The following is a 14,361-nucleotide window of genomic DNA, read 5'->3' on the forward strand; positions in this document are numbered from 1 at the left end:
CAGTCATTTCCTGGATGCAGGCCTAGGAGCCAACCTCCACCAATACACCTGTCAGACCCTAGTAAAGGTCCTGCTTCTCCTGTTTGTTTTTTTTGTAAAGTACTGCTATTTCAATACATGATACAGTAACTTTTGTTATCATGGTAATTACAGTGAGTTTACTTTTATTTATCTTAGTAATATATCCTATCATTCTCCTCATACCACCAACAGAAAACATATAGAAAAAAGAAATTTAATCTTCAATTAGTAGAAATGAGTTTGCACAGAATCTGAGGGAACAGGAGTATCTTTCAGCTATCGAAATCTTAACTGAGAGGTCACATACTACTTTACGAACATATTCTTGTACCTTCTCATTATGATTCCAACAAAATTTTTTGAACACCTACTACACATTTAAGGCATTCTGCTAAGTGCTGGAAATATATTCTATGAGAGTGAAAGAAAAGTAATTATAGCACAGCACAGTGCTTTCTTTCATGACTTTAGAACTGTTGGAGAACTGGGGATAAGGAAGTCAGCCTTTTAGAACAAAACCAAAGGCAAGGTAACCAAGGATGGTGTATGTGGAGCTTTACCTGCATGCTTGTTGCGTCTGTGGCTGATTCTTGGTGTGGACGATCCATTTCCCCGGGGTAAGAAAAGGGCAGCACCTTTGACAGTTAGAAAGCTCTCGCTGATGCTACACGGAAAAAGTCAAAAGAAAATAAATTACTTAAGGAAGGAAATCACAGAATAAGATGGAGACCCACCTTAGGATAATTCTCTTTTCCCTACTCCTGTGTCCCGGTGTCACGGGATGAAGTAAAAATAAAATCAAGAGAGACTCTACTTGCTCACATAGTCCTGTGTACTCTAGACAATTTTCTGAAACCAAACATCTACAATTCTATATACATTACATGGTAGCAGTTAAGAGTGAAGGCTCTAGAACCAGACTGCCAGGGTTTGAATCCTGGCTCTGTTACTTCGTACCTGAGTGAAGCTTTTCGGTCCTCAATTCCCTTATCTGGATAATAAAATGAGGTTGCTGTGAGAACAGTGTGTCTTACAGTGGTGCCTAGCACATAGTAAGCCCTTAATAAATAATAGTTATTATTATTATTAGATCCATGGTTATCAATAATGGTATTTCAATAGTGTTCTAATCTGATGTGAAATATGGTACAAATTTGTTACTAATAATAGGTCCAAAGTTTGCCAAATAAGTTACTAATAATAGATCCAAAGTTTGCCAAAAGATTTATGTTTAAAATAAAGACACAGACGCTAAAGTGTTTGCTCAAAATTTTACTCTAACCAACTTGCATCCCCACATACACTGACAGGAGTAATGCACCAGGAATTGTGTGTTAACATGCACAAGTATGCCCCACCTGTTAACCTCATCCTTCATGTGGCCGAAAGCTTAATAGACATGGGAAATTACTGCTAAGAATACAGGCCATTCTAAATACAATTACTACTAAAAAACTAAAACTAAAAAAAAAAAAAAAAAAAACAACAAAAAAAAAACCCCACAAAAACACCAAAAACCAAAAAACCCAAAATACAATTACTAGTGAAGAGCTATAGAAAACAGAAAATATTATTTCCTGTTAATATGTGAAGTCTTTTCAACGTTACCCATAGACTCTGAAAAGAATAGAACCTGTAAATCATTAATGGTCAATTTAGAAACACAAAATGGAGGGTTCTAAGTTTGCTTATAAGTATGGTACTGTTATTGGGAAATAGCTAATATATTGTTCATTATGCTGCCTACTCAACCTCTCTACCTGGAAATCTAATGAGGCATCTTAAATTTAACATTGACAGAACTAAACTCTTAATCCACCCTCAGTATCCCCAAACATGATCCCTATGTTCATCCACCCAGTTGCTTGTGCCAACTACTTAATAGTCACCCTTGGTTTCTCTCTTTCCAGGGATTTTTTTTTCCACATTAAGTCTGTCCCATTATTTGACCCAAAAGTGCAGCAGGAATTATAATTTAGGATGAGAAAACAGAGATTCAATAACCTCACAGGTAAAAAATAATTATACAGAACTCAATATATGTGGCAGATTACTGGACTGTGAAAAACAAATGCTTGATGAATTATATATTAATTGGAAAACAAATTAAATCAGCTCTATAACACTGTCAGTTGTTGACTCAATTTTATCCTTCAATTAAGTGGCATTTAGTTGATAAAACTCTGAGGTAACTTGCCAAATAGATTGGAAGACATCTTCTAAAGACAAAACATCGTAAGAATCCACAAACGCCACTTAAAAAAAATTGCATGCTGGCTGGGAGGGGCTGTCTTGATTTTGTTTTGGTTTCATCCTTAAATAAAGCATTGCGCCTTTGTGGTCTGTTGCACAAGCCCTGTCTCCTGTTACATCCGTGGTGTGCACATGTTCCCCTGCTGTGGGTCACTCTGATTCACTTACATTACGGGAACAACCTAAAACAAACGTCTGAGTGACAGGATGAGTGGGGCACACCACAGACAGGAAATGAAATTCACACTTCTGCCAACACATCAACTGTGTGCCTTTCTAAATGAAAATATTTTTTAAACAAAGGCTAAATATTCTACCTATTTACCAGGAAAAACAGCAACTTTGGACACTTTGGTTTCCAGTGAACAAAGCAGTTGTCTACATCTACAAAAGTATATTTGTTGAGAACTTATAACAACTGAGAATACTTCAGTCATTTCTTTTGTGATCGTTTCTCTTTAATAAACACCAGTTAAGAATGAAAACTTCCTGGAGTTAGTTTTTGGAGCTCTGTAATAGTGCTCTTAAATACATTTGTTAATTATGCTTTAAAGCATATCTAAGTGTGTTAACATATATGCAGTGCTTTCACAAGATGGGAGGTTGGGAATGGAGGACTAGGCCTTTGGTTAAATCACAGCTACCTGAACTCTGAAAATTCTCGATTATAAAGCCAGGAGTAAGACACACATATGGTGTTCTGGTTTGCTAATGCTGCTGTTCTGCAAAACTCCAGAAATGGGTTGGCTTTTATAAAGGGGGTTTATAGTTACAAAGTTACAGTCTTAAGGCCATAAAGTGTCCAAGGTAAGGCATCAACAATAGGGTACCTTCACTAAAGGAAGGCAAATAGTGTCCAGAAAACCTGTGTTAGCTGGGAAGGCAGGTGGCTGGCGTCTGCTGATTTCGGCATCTGCTTCTCTCTCAGCTCCTGTGCATTCTTCAAAATGTTGCTCTTGGGGCCTTTTGTCCTCTCCTAGCTTCTCTGGAGCAAAAGTCTGCTTTCAATGGCTGTCTTCAAAATGTGTAAGTTGCTCTGAGTTCCTTCTGTTTGTCAGCTCTTTTATATGGCTCCAGTGATTTAATTCAGACCTGCCCTGAATGAGTGGGATAACAACTCCATGGAAATTATCCAATCATAGGTCTTGCCCACAACTGACTGAGGCACATCTCCATGGAAACACTGAATCAATAGGTTCCAACCAAATCAACGTTAATACATCTGCCCCCACAAGATTGCATCAAAGAACATGGCATTTGGGGGACATAATACATCCAAACCGGCACATATGGTATGAGGGAAAAGAGATCCTTCTATTTTGGATCATTTACACAAATCTCAACAAACTTTTCTGATAGAACAACATGCACAGCAGATCCAGCTATACCAGGAGACTGCCCTATTACATGTGATATGGGCTTTCAGAGAGTCACATCAGACACAATTCTCTTTATTCTATGGCTTCCGATTACAATCCCTAAACTGGCCAGTTATCATAAAACTTGCATATTATTGGGCACAAGGGGACCAGGAATGAAAGTGTGGCTGATTACAAAAATCCCTTACAATCACTGAAAACCAAAATTCAAAGATTTAGAAATACTATCAAAGATGGGATGGCAACACAGTGGCACAGAAGTGAAAAAACAAAATTCACAACCACAGGGGTTTAGGTAGATTAAATTCAACTTGACATATAAATACTTTATTTGCATGTGAAGAAAATTATATGTAAATTTAACCACATGTATTTCAGTGTCAGGTAAAAGCTTAGTATTTCCTGCCAGAATAGGAAGAGATTCACTTATATAAATATTAATCTTTCTGAAACAGCTGCCTTAAGAAATAATCAACTGACATAGGGTTGGTATGTAATTAAAATCTATTCTTTAGAAAAGCAGGTGACAACTTTTACTTGTTTTCTGAATTGACCAGTTCTTTAGTGTCTGGCCCAGAAACAAAACTTCTCCAGTAAACTCTACAATGCCTCCATATGTGATTACAGTTAAGTTTAACACAAACCCAGGAGGACTCAAGGATCCCATATATTAAAAAAGAAACAAGATAAAGAGAATACCACCCTCTCCTGATTTAAAAGACTGCGAGTCATTAGCTGCTTGATAAGAAAATGACACAGTATCACCTTTCTAACAGACAGTAATTATATTCTCCAGAGTCTTTATCAGAATACAAATGAAGAACATCTATTACTTTCTTTGCCATAAGATCACTTGTTCAACAAGGAGAAAGGCATCCCTTGGTTAGATGTACGAAATGAGCTACTAATAACTAACTGGACTAGATACCTACAGTATGCTAGGCATCAGACTTTACATTATTTCATTTAATCCTCATAACCATCCTATGAAGGTTTTATTTATCCCCATTTTACATTTAAGAGACTGAGAGGCTCAGAGATCATAAATTATTTGTCCAAGGTCATAAAGTAATCTTTAGGGCAAGGCTTCAACCCAAGGTCTGACTTGAAAGCTCAACAGAATAGAATTTAAAAGTAGGGTATAGGAGTGAAAGGAAAGAACTGAAATCCACCCAGTTCCTAACTCTTCCTATTCTTCTCCTCCCCCTTCTAACAAGGCCAAAAGCAGAAAGGATATACAAAGGGAAACACAGAGCACGTAGCTGAGAGATGAACCAGGGTAAGTAAGGTCTTTGAAGATGAGTCCAGTTGGGCTGAATAGTAGAGAGAACTGGAATTTCTTTGGGAATGATAGTTAAGAGGTCCAGTCTCAAAAACAGAGGAAATAATACTCTAAAAAATATTGGATAGTCAAAATCAGGTAAAGTTGAATCACCCAAGAATACATATCTGACAGAAATGCAAATATCCAAGTGTTTTAAAATACATTTTGGGAAAATATTTTGTGCTAATCCCTCTCAACCAAAATCACTTCCTAGAACATTAAATTTGTTAAATGGCAGTTTTTTCTAAGGCAAAGTGTAGAGGAAAAGGTCAACTAAGGGGAGAAAATGCTGAACTGTTTCAAAGTTGAAATAACCTTTGAGGAATGTGGCCAGGGTGATCACCCATGACCAGCAAGAAACGCCAAGGAAGCAAAACAACACAACAGCACACCTGGCCAAGTGGGTGAATATCAGTTGGACAGAAATTCTCCTTTACATGCAACACAGAAGAAAAAAATGGATCATTTACTATGGGAAATTGAGTTTCAGAGAGTAGATGAAACACTTTCATTTCTACATTAAAATGAAGGAAGTAGATTTCCATGTTTAGAATGTTTGTAATGCTAAACCCTTTTGCCAGAAGCCATATAATTTATAGGTAAATTATTGTGTAATACTGACTGCAGGCAATTACTATTGCACAAGATGAATTACTTGGCATTTGTTTTAAATTCAAATACACATAATCAGTACTGTCATACATTTGTCTATAGAATATCCATCTAGGGGAAACTTTCAAACACATTCTACTCTCTCAACCCTTCCCCTCTGCCAATAAGCTTTTCTGCTTTTTTTAGTTAATTTTCAGTTTCAAGGTGCTAGGGCAGCTTCTTTCACTCTCATTAGGTGGAAAGGAGTTCATGTCCCCACTTACAGTGCAACCTTACCTCACAGAAAGGGAATTTCACAATAAAAAGCTTCAAATATCAGACCAGAGACCAAATGATTACAGATCTGACAGAAATGAATCTCTTCTCTTGTACTATACCACATACACAGAGAGTTATTAATAATGGTGACTACTGAAGAAGTCTGGCTAAATTTAAAAAACAGGAGGGAAAAGGTCCTTAATATACGTTCCTTAATGTATGAAACCTGGCTGCAAAAGTCATGCATACCCGGAGGTAGTGGGAAAAGTTTGATTCTATAATCCTGAAGTAACCTAGGTTACAACAAGAGAAAATCCAAGCCCAAACAATCAAACTGTTCTCTGTAATTAGACATTCTCCACCCCACTCCCCATCACACATGACCATACAGCCAAGCAACAATATTAGGGTAAAAATGGATACCTGGAGGCCCCCGTCCCCCCACAGGGCATTAACTCCCAGATACCAACACATGCCCATGCATGTAGGCAGCAGGATTGTCTCCCTCCTTTGCAGCAGACAAGCAGAGGCTGCGGCACATTAGTAGACCAATTACTGGCAAAGCAAAGAAGAGTTTAGTTCAGTTCTTACTTATTAACTACAACCATCAGACCATTTTAGTACTGGCTAATCTTCTAACTTAAACTCTATTGCACAATGCCAACATAACTACACCCAAATGCAGCTATTGGATTTTCTCCTTTCCTACAATCAAAAAAAAAAAAAGGTAATTCCTTTCGTTTTATTTTGAAATCTCACTTACTTATACAATATCTTCCCCTTTTCTCAATCATGTGCATCTTCTAAATGTTTAGTTAGAAACATAACCTAGATCAATAATTTTATCATTGGAAGTGGTCCTGGATCATGCAATTCGACCTTCTAACTTTCACAAATGGGGCACATCTAGGTTGACAATTGCTGTTTTTGGCTGTTCAGCAATAGATCTCCCCTTCCTAATATTACCCTAATCTTCTTTTGGGGAATCCCCCTAAATGTGCATTCACTTACTGAACACTGATATCTGATGAATATTTTGTTTAAGATGTTTAAAATTCATTGTGGAGCTTGCAACAGAGAATTTGATGCATCAACTTACCCCCCCCCCACCTCCAGAATTTAATGACTTGCCCCAAGTCACACAGCTAGTTAGCAGGAGAGCTGGGAGTAAGTGGCATGTCATCTGACACCCGAGATGGGGGTGGGGGGGAGGCAGGCACTTTAACCCTTTATCCTGTGTTAGATGTTACTACAACAGGACATGCTGCTGACCTAATAGTTTGAGGCAACTAGCAGTTAAAACACATCTGGTCACTTCATCTAAGAGAACAAAGGCAGGATTTCACTGCAAAGCTTGGTGTGATTTTCCTCTATTTTCCACAGCATCCTGTAGACAAAGTTCAGGTCTGAATGGGGAAAGATTTCGACATAATCCCATGAGGTAAATACTTTCATGCTGAATCTTTTAACGTTCTCTTTTTCCTTTTGCTTTTAGTACATTTCTTGGATATTAAACTTTGCTTTTAAAAAATACAAAAAATTAGGTGCCCATGGAGTTGGTCTCAGGCAACTTTCCAACACACAACTGACCCTAGTCCTCCTGGTGTCTCAGAGTGGTGAATCAAACTCTTGAGTACTGTTTCAAGAAAGTACTCCCCTCTTCAAGGAGAGGAGAAACTGCCTCAGCTCAAGGGAGGCAGCCTATTTTCCTTACAGGCTGAATTAACAGAACTTCTTAGATCTGTGGCCCTAAACTCTGGATTTCAATACATTTTTTTCAAAAGGCAAAAGCTTACAAGTGCTCTGGACCCAATATTAAATGTCAAGAATGGTTCTTTTCCAGTATTTAAAAATGCTGGATATATTGGTTACCAGGAGACATGACCCACATTACTTGGCACCAAATTTACAATAGTTGGTGGGAAAAACAAAAGGAGAAAAACTGTTTAGCATTTAAAAAATCATTTCATTTACATGATTCAACAAATGCCTTTCCAGGTATTTAAAACACACCTGCAGAAGGAATGCAAGTTGGGCTTTTAAGCACTTGGCCAAAATATCAAACCATGCTTTCAGACAAATGCTACTTTCAGACCATTTCTCTTACACCCTTTTGCAAAGTCTCTTCTGAGGATTCGGTCATCTTTCTTGCTGTTGTATTTTGATGTCCTGTCACTATCTTCTATTCACTAATCCCTTTTACTTACTGCCCCTTGTCTTGCTCAATCTCCTCCTTCACCCTGATTGCTAATACAATGTTAAGAGATTCTATTGTCCATATAGGTAAACATCCAACAAATTTGCCCCACAATTTCCAATTCTCCTGATCTTCAAAGACCTTCACCTTGTCTACATTTAGACCTCTAATTCCCAGAGACCCTATGAAAGGCATCAGACTTTGATGGGCTTAATGTTTGCAATCAAACTCCCACTCTTACTACAACTCCATCCCCTTGTGACTCCCATGTGGTTCACTCCCTCTTCCACCAGAGAGAAACTCCTAGTCCCTTGATTCCTCATCTTTTTTCCCAGACTATCAACCTCCTTTTGGCTTTTCTGCCTTCCCTAACCAAGCTAGCTCCATGTCTTACTTCCTAAGTGGTTTCCCTACAATCTGTTCTCTTTGCTCTTGATTTTCCTTCATAGTACTTACTACAGCTTGAAATGATGATTATTTGATGAGTTCTTTACAATCACCTGTCTGAGCAATTAGCTCCTCGAGAACAGGAACTTTACCTTGTCTAATGTTCTCTCTCTGATGTCTAGCACAGTGCCTGGCATGTAGATGTTTGGTAAATATATACTGAAGAAATGAAAGAAAGGCAGCTGAATACCGCTGAAGCAGATTATGAAACCATGCCACTGGGTGCCACAGTACATTTACGGACTCGGTGACAAGGATGTCAGTAGATGACAGGTAACAACTGTGAGTTGACTCAGCGGGGTACTTAACACCTCAGGGTAGCTACCCTTCCATTTCCTTCCACGATAATTCCAAACCTTCCCTACTCTCCTCGAGCCCCATCGAAACTCCTGCTTCCTGCACTCTGCAGTTAACCTGGCCTTCTACATCATCAAGATATGGCAGCCGGTTGGTGTGATTTCTCTCAATTATTTTCTCTCACCTGCAGACTTATCTTCTTTCTCTAATCTGAGAATGAGGCATCCAGCTGGTAAGAGTCAACACTTTCAACCTAGCTTCTTGACCCCATTCCCATGTCTCCTAGTTCAGTCAGTCACTCCTCTACAGCTTCCCCTCAGCCTGGAAACATGCTCAAGTCTAGTCTCTCACATGCTTAAAACAAAACAGAACAAAACAATAAAAAACCTCAAACCTTACTTGATCCTGTGTTCCCGTCTAACTTCTCTTTCTTTATTACAAAACTCTTTAAAAGGAAGTCTATACTTGCTGTCCCCATTTTCTTCCCTTGCCAGTCATTTTCTACCTACTCCCATCTTGCTTCTGTCTCTCCCCTCCCCTGAAACTCCTTCCAACCCAAAGTTTAAAGGAGAAGGAGAAAGGGACAGATCCAAAGGACAAAGATCCTTCAGCTTTAGCTTTACACCATTTCTGCTCTTCATTTGACATCTGGAGCCTTGATGTGCACTAGCAAATCACTTCCTCCTTTCTGAGATGCCCTCTCCCACTTAGCTTCTAAGGCATGGAGTCCATCTGGTACCTCTCTGAGCATCCCAGCTCTGTATCCTTTGTCAGTGACCCAACCCTATCCATCATCCTTAAACCACGGAGACTGTTTGATCCTCATGGTACTTTGAAAAATATGTTCACTGATAACTAATTGTACTTAAGAATCTGAATTTCCAGCTTCTCTTGAAAAATCAGAAGATCTGAATACTTGCGTCCATGTTCCCACCTAGCAACAACTGAGCAGAGCTGAGCAGATGGTAGTGCTATGGAGAAAAATAAAGAGCAACAGAGACTGCTGGTGTGTACATTTGTGTTACAAGGTGTGGTCAGGGAAGGCCTCTCTGATAAGGAGACGTGAACAGAGGTCTGTTGGAAGTCAGATAGGGAAGCCTTGTGGCTGCTGGGGGAAAGAACATAAAAGGTAGAGGGAGCAGAAGTATGCTTGGCTGGTTTAGGAAACAGCAGTGAGGCCAGTGGTGCTGACGAGGAGTGAGTCACTGGTGAGTAGTAGAAGATGAGATCAAAGAGGCAGGGAAGGGCAGGTCATATAGGGTCTCGATGCTTCTACTTCCTCTTCTATAATTCACTTTCCAGGGCACTGCCACTGGAATTTCTTCTGCTTTTCAAATCCAAAGGACATTTTTTCAGCCCCTATCTTGCTTGACCATTTGACATTGTTGACCACCTCCTACCTTCTTGAAACTCTTATTCTTTCTATGTTTCTATTTCTTCACCTTCTCTTTCGTGGGCTCCAATTCTTTTGCTGACCTTTAAAATATGCTGTCTTCCAAGATTTTGTCATCAGTCCTTTTCTTGTTCTATATACACTCATCTGGATTGCCTTCATCTATACTCATGGCCACCATTACCTTCCTCCATATGCTGAAGATTCCTGATTAGTTATCTTTAGATGTATAACAAACTTAGAGGCCTACCCCAAAACTCAGAAGCCTAAAACAACAAAAAACATATATTATCACAGTTTCTGGGAGTTAGGAATTCAGGAAAAGCTTAGCCCAGGGTCTCTTACAAGGTTGCAGTCATCTGGGGCCTTGGCTGGGGCTGGAGGATTCCCCGCTAGGATTCCTGATGGACAGGAGGCCTCCGTTCTCAGGAGCGTAGATTTCACCACTGCGCTGCTTGAATGCCCTTAAGACATGGCAGCTAGTTTCCCCCGGAGTGAGAGATCACAGAGAGAACAAGGCACAATGTTTTATTTTTTATTAGAGAAGTTGTAGATTTACAGAAAGAACATGCACAAAATTCAGAGTTCCCATATACTTGTCCCCATTTTTAACATTTTGTATTAGTGTTGTACCCTTGTTACAACTGATGAGAGAATATTATTATAATGTACTATTAGCTGTAGTCCATAGTTTAAATTTGGGTTCACTGTTTGTGTTATACAGTCTTATGGTGGTTGTTTCTTTTTTTAAGTTTTTATTCTAGCAACATATATACCACCTAAAATTTCCCCTTTAAACCACGTTCAGATATAGAAGTCAGTGGTGTTAATCATATTCACAATGTTGTGTTACCACCACCACTATTCATTACCAAAACATTTCCATCACCCCAAACAGAAACTCTGCACCAATTAAGAAGGAACTCCCCCTTTTCCAGCCTCACCCCAATCCCTGCTAACCTGAAATCTAGTTTCTGATTCTATGAATCTGCTTATTCTAGTTATGTCATATAGTGAGATCATACACTATTTGTGCTTCTGAGGCACAATGTTTTCTGACTTTACCTTGGGAGTCACATAACTTAATTTCCACAACATACTACTGGTTTATAGGTAGGCTGTATTCACTGTGGGAGGGGACTGCACAAGGGTGTGAATACTGGGAGGAGAGAACCATCAGGGAACATCTCGGAGGCTGGATGTCACAATTTCCAGATTTTCTCTAGCCCAGATCTGTTGCCAGAGCCCAAGACCCGCTGGACCAGCTGTCTGATAGTATTGTCAGCTAACGATAACGGCAACAACTTTACCATTATTTCACAAACTTTTACTTGTGAAAACCTGCAATCTGGTACAATGAAATGTCCATCAAAATGTTGTCGCTGGGAGTTGTGTGGTGGTGGTGGTGGATGTGCGGTGCCGAACACTGTGAAGTAAACCTTTAAAGAGGACTCTGTCACTACGATTTACTGAGTACCCATTCTGTGTCAGGCATAACGCCTGGTACTTGACAATGACTATCCCACAACAAGAACCACAATGAGTGTCATTTTCCCCATTTTAAAGATGAGGAAACAAAGGTTTTGAGAGTAACCTGTCTAAGCTTACCAATTATGTAATCAATAAATGACAAATTAGGGATCAAAATTAAGCCCTATTTTCAAGTTTCTAGTTTTTTTAAACCCTTGGCCCTGGCTTCTTCAGTTTATTCTTAGTCTTCTGCCTGTTCTATACAATGTGTACATTGCAGCCCATGGTAGCCTACCCAGCATAGCACCCAACAGGTTCTAAGAGCAGATTCTCAAATATCAGAAAAACCAAGCTTTTAAAATTGAGTCAGTTCAATGATATTCTGTCATAGCCTTACTGGTGTTTCTTAAAATTCACTGGCCACAAAAGACTAGTATATCAATTTTCTCTACCTTACTAAGCTAAGAAAATGAAATAATTTGCCAGCAGGCATCCTTAAAAATCCTTCAAAAATACTAATTTCCAAATATCAAACCAAGGGGAATAGAGAAAGGCATGGCAGCGTATTTTGAATCTATTTTAAATCTACTGTCTTGTTTTCTTTACTACCACTGCACTGCCTGACTTTTTAAAGTCCCTGAAGAAACTCTTATTTTAGTAACTGTTTTAATGCATATTACAGATGCCCTTGGCCCAGTACTAATGCATAATGAAATTCTAGGAGGATTATCTGTTGCCAGCACTTGGAGCCTGACACTTGCAAAAGCAGTTAACTTTTGTAAAATAGTAATAATGACGATGATGATGAAGGATAAGGAGTAGGAGGGAGAGGAAGATGAGGAGAAAAAAAAAAAAGAACAGCAAAAGGCAAAGTCCAAAGAACAATTTAAGGAGCTGCTAAAGGAAAGGGAAAAGACAAAGCAAATGGCAGTCATCAGCCCTAATTAGCTCACAATTTTAAATCAACCCAATGCTCCTTGCTTCTTACTCTTTTTCCCCATTACAAAATCATTCCAAAATGATGAAAAATTCACTTCACCGCTTCCTTGCAAATTTAATTTATCTGGTTTTCTTGATGCCTGTCCAATGTTTAACAATTAATTTATTTTTCAAATTCACTAAATGCACATTTTTAAGGTAAATTTGTGAAGAATGACCCACAGCACTTTCTTTCCTGATTTCTAGAGAGTATTTATAAGAAACCAGAGAGCTGGGGACAAAGTGTTAACACAGTAGTATTTTGCAGTACTCTCGGGTGCAATGTGAAACAATGAATTCCAAACATTTGAGTTAGAATTTGGAAAAAGAAGAAAGCATCCAAATCAAAAAGACCCAAGAGTAAATTTAACTTTCATACGTGTTTTAAATGTGCTGGGGAAAAAAATTTAAAAGATCACATAATTGCTCCAGTGTAGGAATAAACACTGCAGTACAATACTGCACCTACTGCCTAGATTGCTTTCAGGTCCAGGTTGAGTGAGGTCCTATAACCCATCCCAAATGGCAACCCAGGACCCAGGAAAACACGAGGGAAAAAGGAGAATTATTTTAAATATCAGTTTTAATGCCAAAGGCAAAAATTTATCTACATGATTGTAAGGAAACCGGCAATCCTAAGGAAGGTCTTCTATCTTTTAATATGGCAATAGGACTGTCAGTGAGGCTGTATGTTAAGTCCTGCAGACTTCTTAAGCTATTAAGGGACCCTACATACTATAGGCTCATCCTTTAAATGTCTGAGCACAGAGAACCGTGGTTTCTAAAAGGAAGATGATGGGAGATATTCAAAAATCTAATCATTCTGCCAAATCAAGGAAACACGGTACATTTCACTCTTTTTTTTTTTTTTTTTTGTCAATCAAGAAAGGAAGAATAATGCAAGACAAGCATGTGGCCTTATTCACCATCAGAAAAAGGATAAGGGGTTAGACATATAGACAACCAGTTATGAGTGAAGAACTGCCACCAATAACACTGGGGGTGTTGAGCCCTGCAACACAACAAAGGGCAGAAGAGTACAGATATTATTTTTTTTCTGAAGGGGGCTGCACTGAGGTGGGCACAGTAATGTGTCTTGACAGTCAATATAATTAAAAATAGCAGTTTTAAAATGTTAAGTAAAAATGCTACACACACAGAAAGACACATATTACATGCCTTATTTTTAAAATGAAAGTTGCAACTCAGCTATACTCCAAAAACTAGAATTCTGGGGTCCCCAAAGTCAGAAAACAAAAAAACAAAAAACTAGAACTCACTGACAGTGCTGATAAGCTGCAATGCTCTTTCGGTAACTCAAGACCAAAAACCAAAACACGATGCCAGAATCAGGGAAAAAAAACAGGGAAGTGGCAGTATGACAAAGTATCTGACCTTTTGCGTAAGAAAAAGGACACAACTAGGTAAAAATCTGTGTACATCAAGAATGGGAAAGTAATGTGGCAGGAATGGAAATGGCTATTTTTAAGGATGGTGGTACTGTGGGTGATTTTTGGCAAAATTTCTCTTCAATGATTTTGCTATACTATGTTTTCAATTTTGCAAAAGGACAAAAAGCTGGTAGGGGGTGGGGAGGGGAGGCTGGTGTACGGGAAAACACACCGTGGGAACAAAGTCAAGCACAGATGTTTTGTGTAAGCTGCATTTCAGAGACATCTGCCTTTGTGCAAGACTTGAAAAAGTAGAGCTGTCATCAACAAGTTCTCCTTAG

The 14,361-nt window shown here is 38.8% G+C and overlaps 1 protein-coding gene across 3 annotated transcripts in view; it reads right to left on the bottom strand.

Annotated features, from left to right (window-relative positions):
* The window catches only part of SSH2 (slingshot protein phosphatase 2), a 312,067-nt gene that overhangs the window by 77,891 nt on the left and 219,815 nt on the right, over positions 1-14,361 (bottom strand). For all 3 annotated transcript variants that reach the window (XM_037808537.1, XM_037808535.1, XM_037808536.1), the window contains one exon: positions 582-685. In XM_037808537.1, coding sequence (XP_037664465.1) covers positions 582-685 — 104 coding nt within the window. The remainder of the gene's footprint in view (positions 1-581; positions 686-14,361) is intronic.

This window comes from Choloepus didactylus, chromosome 18 (genome assembly GCF_015220235.1).
Source record: "Choloepus didactylus isolate mChoDid1 chromosome 18, mChoDid1.pri, whole genome shotgun sequence".
In the NCBI taxonomy this organism is placed as follows: Eukaryota; Metazoa; Chordata; class Mammalia; order Pilosa; family Megalonychidae; genus Choloepus; species Choloepus didactylus.